The sequence below is a fragment of the Phaseolus vulgaris genome, chromosome 8, assembly GCF_051622355.1.
Source record: "Phaseolus vulgaris cultivar YP4 chromosome 8, ASM5162235v1, whole genome shotgun sequence".
Classification (NCBI taxonomy): domain Eukaryota; kingdom Viridiplantae; phylum Streptophyta; class Magnoliopsida; order Fabales; family Fabaceae; genus Phaseolus; species Phaseolus vulgaris.
In genome coordinates, this window is record NC_143505.1 from 51,501,298 (window position 1) to 51,508,717 (window position 7,420).

General features: G+C 34.4%; 1 protein-coding gene across 1 annotated transcript; it reads left to right on the forward strand.

The window, feature by feature from the left end:
• LOC137826224 (serine hydroxymethyltransferase, mitochondrial) lies at positions 1 to 6,977 on the forward strand. Its single transcript, XM_068632111.2, has 15 exons — positions 1 to 177; positions 282 to 326; positions 419 to 505; positions 618 to 739; positions 843 to 919; positions 1,741 to 1,865; positions 2,616 to 2,708; positions 3,977 to 4,069; positions 4,163 to 4,360; positions 5,033 to 5,137; positions 5,292 to 5,357; positions 5,498 to 5,575; positions 6,092 to 6,203; positions 6,283 to 6,393; positions 6,508 to 6,977. The coding sequence occupies exons 1-15, from the start codon at positions 103 to 105 to the stop codon at positions 6,654 to 6,656; spliced, it is 1,536 nt and encodes a 511-aa protein (XP_068488212.2). The 5' UTR covers positions 1 to 102; the 3' UTR covers positions 6,657 to 6,977.
• Positions 6,978 to 7,420: the final 443 nt, after the last annotated feature.

Sequence of the window (7,420 nt, forward strand, 5' to 3'; positions counted from 1 at the left end):
TCACTCACCCACCCTCCATCGCCAACACATATAAACAAACCTCTATACATACAATTCCCGTTGCGAGAGAGAAAACAAAGTGTCGCTTCGTATCGCGTCGCAATGGCCATGGCTCTTCGCAGACTTTCCTCCACCATCAACAAACCGTTCTCCAACGCCACTTCCGTTTATCGCACTGTACTCTCTCTTCCTCTCTCTCTCTCTCTATATATATATATTTTTTTTTTTCTTTCGTTCTCTGTTTTTGTTTCGGATTAGCGATACTCTGTGCTTTGTTGCAGTTCTCTTCGCTCTCCGCTCACGAAAAGGACAAATCTCGAGCCGATGTAAGCCAATTCAGATTTTAATTGTAAATTTTCATTCGCATCTAAATGAAATATTCTGTTCGTACCTGATTGAAGATTTCTATCAATCGCAGTGGACAAAGCAGCTCAATGATCCTCTCGAGGCTGTGGATCCCGAGATCGCTGACATAATTGAACTCGAGAAAGCGCGCCAATGGAAGGTGAATCCAAGTTTTGATCTAGCGTGCTTTGCTTTGGATTAATGACAAACGTTTCTCATTTCTCGTTTAAATTGTTGTTTGAATATTGACAATTGCTTGTACGGAATGTTAGGGATTCGAACTTATTCCTTCCGAAAACTTCACGTCGCTGTCGGTGATGCAAGCCGTTGGATCGGTGATGACAAATAAATACAGCGAAGGATATCCTGGAGCTAGATACTATGGAGGAAATGAGTATGTTGATCTGGTTATGAACGTTTTGTTTTGGATTCTCAAATTTATCGTACATTTGGCGTGTGTTGATTTTGGGCTTACGTGTGTATAATTCGGCGTTTAGGTACATTGACATGGCTGAGACATTATGTCAGAAGCGGGCGCTTGAAGCTTTTCGGTTGGATCCAGCAAAATGGGGAGGTACGTAAGCATGCAAGTCAATTGTACAGCAGTTTGAGTTTCGTTGTTCGGATCTAGAGAGGTCTCGTGCATGTCAAGGCATTGTGAAGAAGAAATTGGGATCAATGTGGTTTTTTTGTTTAGTTGTTAGTTAGTTACTTTTTTTGTAACGGTTAGAATTTTTTGGGAGCGTCGCTAATATATCGTTGTTGGAGATCACTTAGGTTAAAAGAGCTGTATCTTCTATGTTGTTAATTGCAGATTCTAGGAACTAGTATATGTGTTTGTGCTTCATAGATGTCTTAGAACAGGAGACGGGGTTTTATTTTATGTTCCATTCCATGCATTTAAAAGTAAAAGATGCCATGAAAGAGAGGAAACAGGGAAAATAAAATGGAACCTTTTTGTTTTTCTGCCAAATTCTCCCTGAGTGTATATTCTTCTATTATTGTTGATTTTGTATCTATATAGAGAGAAAATATCAAATTACTTCAAAAATGAACAGTGACAGTCATTTCTCACCTTCAACTTTCATTTTTGATTAATCTAATGGCTCTAATAAGTAACTTATCTTTAACAGTTAGAAAACACCTGTTTTGGTGTACCTGTGATAGAAATTCACTAATATAAATGGATAATGTGTAAAGCTCTTCTGCTTTTGAATTTTGATGCATATTATTTTAGTTTGCTTGTTGCCTTGTTGGATAAGTAGTTTGAACCTGTGTCATTCTTTCTTTGGATCATTCGTTTGTTTTTTCTATTATTTTTCTCCATAATTTGGGGGAACAAGATTTTGATAATGTGCTTTCTTCGAGAATCTAATATTCTCTGCTTTTTGACAGTCAATGTGCAATCATTATCCGGATCCCCTTCTAACTTTCAAGTTTACACTGCTTTATTGAAACCTCATGAGAGAATTATGGCACTTGATCTTCCCCATGGTGGGCATCTATCGCATGGTTATCAGGTTAAGTTCTGATTATCAGTTGTGGTCATTGTACCTGTTGCCATGAGTTGATAATCTTGTCAAGTCTGCAGTAAGACATGATGAATGAATGTCAAGGAAATAGCTCATATTAGGTCATTTTTTTCCTTTTTCCTCAAATAAATAGGCACTGACGTGATCAATATATAGGCCTAATTTTTGTTTCATTTTGTATATAAGAGAAGTTTTCGTTGAGAAGGAAAGAGTTTAAAAAGGGACTCCTTCCAACTCTATAAGAATACTCTTCAGTAAAGAAAGGAAGACTATAAAAGTTAATTCAAAAGAGAAATCCAATCCCTTTACATTTCACACCTAGAAATACCCTTAAGAAATCCATGTGCAGAAACCCACTAGGAAGCTAAGAAAACAAGCTTTACACATAAAAAGGTGAGGGAGGAAGAAATTTGTAGATAAAAATTTGAAATCATATTCCAGCCTCAAACTTTTGTGATTGAAATCAATTTTCACTAAACTACTTTTTTAGATTATTAAAAGTCTGAGTAATGTAAAATATTTCAATAGGGCTAGAATACTTTGAGAAATATCTGCCCCTTATGAAATCAAAAGAACAGTGTTGTCTGAAACTGCAAATGAGGAACTTCCTCACTCTTTAATATCACTGTAAGACCTCAAATCTAACCTTTCACAATCTTTCACTTGCTATTCCTCCTGACAACGCTTTTTTTTATTTATTCTTCATACACAAGTTCTTGATTTGTTTGTATCATGCAGACTGACACCAAGAAGATATCAGCTGTATCTATATTCTTTGAAACAATGCCATACAGATTGAATGAGAGCACTGGTTATATCGATTATGACCAGGTAGGTAGGTACCATTGTATTCTGTGTATAGTGGATTTTTTATCAAAGAGAAACTTTTAAGTTTCTGAGTGCTTCTATTTCAGTTGGTATCCACTGTTATCTTTGTCCAATGAGTTGTGTGTGTGTGTATTTCACTTGATGCTTAATTACAAAATGTGCTGGTAAAGATTTTCTTGTTAAAATCATTATCATATGAAATACTGCAGTGACTGAATTTTAGAGATATATTAATTCATCCCTGCTTCCAATAAAAATAAAGTTTAAGGTGTATGGTAGGGGAAAAGGAAGTAGTAGGAGAAGATTGGGTGGGGACAGATGGCTGAATTGGCTTATGGGAAAGGACTAGGAACGTATAGGATAGAAGATTTTTGTTCAAATCTTTCAAAAGTTAATCATTTCATGGTCAAGATTGAAATATTTTGTCCTCTTAGTAGTAGATTGTCGTGGTATTCATTGTTCTACTATTTATTTTTGTTTATTGCATAAAGTATTTGTTAAAGAGTCTACATGGACTAGAAATAAAGTTCAAATTATAGTATATAAGTAGGTATAAACCTCACCTTAGTTGGTTTTATAAGCTCGAGTTTGACTTTCTTAAGATTATATCAGAGTTTTACAGAGCCTTTCCTAAGTTTGTTAGGCACGTCATTCACTATTGGGTTCTCCCAAATCTCACGCTTGAAATGTCCAGTTCTCGACATTAAGAGTGTATTAAAGAACTCATATCTACTAGAGATAATGCTAAATTATAATATATAAGTGGATGCAAACCTCACTAAACGAGCCAAATTTACAAAGTTGAGTTAAGCTTAAATTCCATTTTTTTAAGAGTGTTTCCTTCAAGTGAGGAAAGACATTTGTCTAGATTTGGTGAAGGGTTAGATTCACACTTATTTGCAAAGACCTTGGTTCATGCATATTGATGTTTGCAATGTAGTCAAAATTGCGAATTAAAACGAAAACGTGTAATTGCATAATCGTGTCAAAGTGAGATCGTTGCATGGTTTCACTCTTTCTCCTTCACTTATGGTTTCACTCTTTCTCCTTCACTTATGGTTTCACTTTTTCTCCTTCACTCATGGTTTCATGTTTTCTCCTTCACTCGCAATTATGACTTTTTTAATTATATATATATATATATATATATATATATATAAATATATATTCACAATTTATGATTTTATGAACCATTCAGGATCCTAACGATTTTGACTGACTACCTTGGGATGGTTGAGACTTGTATATAACTTTTTATTTAATATTTGCAGTTGGAGAAAAGTGCAGCACTTTTTAGGCCAAAATTAATAGTTGCTGGTGCTAGTGCTTATGCTCGCCTTTATGACTATGCACGTGTTCGCAAGGTATATTATATTTGATACAGAAACTTGGGTATGTAATAATTGTAACAATTTAGTGATGATGGTATTGAATCTTTTATGCTTGAATTTTTTTAGGTCTGTGATAAGCAGAAGGCAGTTCTGTTGGCTGATATGGCACATATCAGTGGATTGGTTGCTGCAGGTGTTATTCCTTCTCCTTTTGATTATGCAGATATCGTTACAACTACAACACATAAGTCACTTCGTGGACCACGTGGGGCTATGATTTTTTTCAGGAAGGGTGTGAAAGAGATAAACAAGCAAGGGAAGGAAGTGAGTTTTAAACTATAAATTTGATGTTTTACCCGAGAAAAAGAATTGAAAAGTAGAGTAAAATAAACTTACTCTGAGTTTTTTTATTATCCCCTTAAACCTCGTGTGGTTTAGTTTCAAGTTAAAAACTTATTTTTTCAGATGAATGAAGCAAAGTTAACCTTACTACACTTCAAGCCAAAATCAGGAAGTTGAACATGCTCTACGGGTTGGGGGTTTAAGTGACAAATAAACCAACTTTTGGGGGTTTAAGTAATAAAACTAAATTTTATTTTTGTTTTTGTTTTGTATTGTAACGTCACATGATTGTGTTTGTGCCTTGCGATCCTTCAATTTAAAAAGTTAACAACACTTTCGCTTACAGTCAACCACATTTGTAAAATACCTTTTATCCTAAAATAAGTTCCCCAATTTGTAGTAGTTGTAGGATGTATTCATAAATGTTCATGGATATGTTTAATACTTCCTTTAAACAATTTCTCAGTATTTTGGATGGTTAAGATTCACATTGGTTGGTCAATAGGCAAAGTACCCCTTATAATGACTTGATCAATACTTTTTGCACTTGAACTTGCTTTGAGGGTCAGAGTTAGGATCATTTATTTTTCATTTCTAACCATTTCAAATCTGGATAACTTGAAAGATTTCTGTATTTGCTGAATTCTCCTACAGGTGTTGTATGACTATGAAGACAAAATAAATCAGGCTGTTTTTCCTGGACTTCAAGGTGGTCCACACAATCACACTATTGCAGGCTTAGCTGTTGCACTGAAGCAGGTTATTTAGTTGACTAGTCCAAGAAACTGTAGTGATTATTATAGTTTTCCTGGAAAAATGTATTTGTGTATAAAAGCATAATGATCATTCTTGGTACATCTTTCATTGACACAATGATGTAAGTTCAGTTCTTTCTTCATTTTTGTAAATGTAGGCTATGACACCAGAATTCAAGAATTACCAAGAGCAAGTACTTAGCAACTGCTCAGCATTTGCACAGGTAAATGAATGCCATTTCTATGATGCACAATGTTGTATAAATCCATTACAAACTTGTTATTAGTTATATCTTCTAACTAAATACTTAGCCTGACCATTTTTACAGTTGTAGCTGACCCTGCTTTGTGTTTGAACTTACAGAGTTTGTTAGAGAAAGGCTATGACCTTGTATCTGGTGGAACTGATAACCATTTAGTCTTAGTGAACTTAAGAAACAAGGTAAATGGTGTGATCCGTTCCTCTGAAAAATTATTGGTTATGTTTGTCTCAAAATGAAATCCAGATGGTGCCACATCATTTTTACATGTCAAATAGACCTGTTCAGATCAACCTTTCTATGCGTGGTTTAAATTATATGTTTGACAGTTGGATAGAATGAAAAATCAGCTATTACTATGGACAAATTGACGTCAGAAGATAGTTAATGTGTTATATACCTCCTTTGTTTCTTACTCATGGAACAAGGAATGCTTTGACATATAGGTACTTGGCTGAGATTTTTTTTATTAGAGTTGTTTTCCAGGTAAACAAATCAACATTCGCTCCAATGTTTGTGAAGTGATAGAGTTATTTTAAGAAATTTTTCCAGTGTTGAGATTTGGTTGGTATTGTTAAGATATTTATTTGGTAAATCGAAAAATTATTAATATTTTTATTTGATCCAATTTCATGTGCAATATTTTACATTTTATAGCACCAAGGGGACACCAGTTTTCAATGTGTGCTATTTGACAGGGCATTGATGGTTCCAGGGTTGAGAAGGTACTCGAAGCAGTTCATATAGCTGCCAATAAAAATACCGTTCCAGGGGATGTATCTGCTATGGTTCCTGGAGGCATTCGGATGGGTACAGTCTGTTGCTCATTTTTTTTATGGACATCGGTGTATCTGAATTACATGTTAATGAATATTATCTTGTGATTCAGGAACCCCTGCTCTCACATCTAGGGGATTTGTTGATGAAGATTTTAAAAAAGTAGCTGAATACTTTGATGCAGCTGTGAAGTTAGCCTTACAAATTAAGGAAAATACCAATGGTTGAGTCTACCTTACCTTCTGACTTCTGAGTTATTTGTTATATTTGCAGTTTAAAAAACCTAGCAAGTATTTTATGTCTTGTAAACCACTCTCGTTGGTTGCTTCAATATCAGGTACAAAGTTGAAGGATTTTGTGGCAGCCATGCATTCAGATGAACAAATTCAGTCTAAGATCGCTAATCTCCGTTATGAAGTAGAGGATTATGCTAAGCAGTTTCCCACAATTGGTTTTGAGATAGAGACAATGAAGTATGGTAAGTGAAGATGGCAAAGAACTTCAGGAGTATTATTTGGAATTAATAACGCTGAGTTGGAGAGTTAAATGTATCACCCAATTGTACGGGAGTATTGGATGAAAATTTGAATTACATTATTAATGGTTTAAATGAATGGGAAAAGGGAGAAATTTATTTTCAGCCTAAGAAAATATATCATTGATTTCATGGTGAAAATTTCCTTTGATCGCCAAAGTACTACTACTGATGTAGAAAAAGGTGGTGGAGCACTTCTGGATTTTTTTGTATTTGGTGAATTTGTACTAGTATTTGAAATAAATTACCTTAAATCCTCCTTTATTAACAAATTCCATCCTCTCTGCCGTCTATCTAATTTGCAGAAACTCCCCATAAACTCCATTATCGCAGCAGTTCAGATACTTGCATAATAATATTATGTACTATCTTAGACAACAAGGTTTTTGATACTGGTCTGATAATCAATAGAAGAGAAAAAGAGAGACTCCAAGGAGGAGTTCAAAAGAAGAGAAACGATTACACACATCATACTCTATAGTTGGTTAATTCCTCACTTATTTTCCTTTCCCAACCTATAAATAAATTCTCAATTCACCCTTTATAGGTAGGGATGTTAAAAAAATTAAATTAAATTGGTGATCATTTAAACTAAATTAACTATAAAAAGTGAACTGTTTTTTAGTTCAATAAAAAAGAACCCCTAGTGCACGACGCATCTGACTTGACATTGGTTTATTTTTAAAACCATTGGTTTCTTTAAATGAGTTTTAAA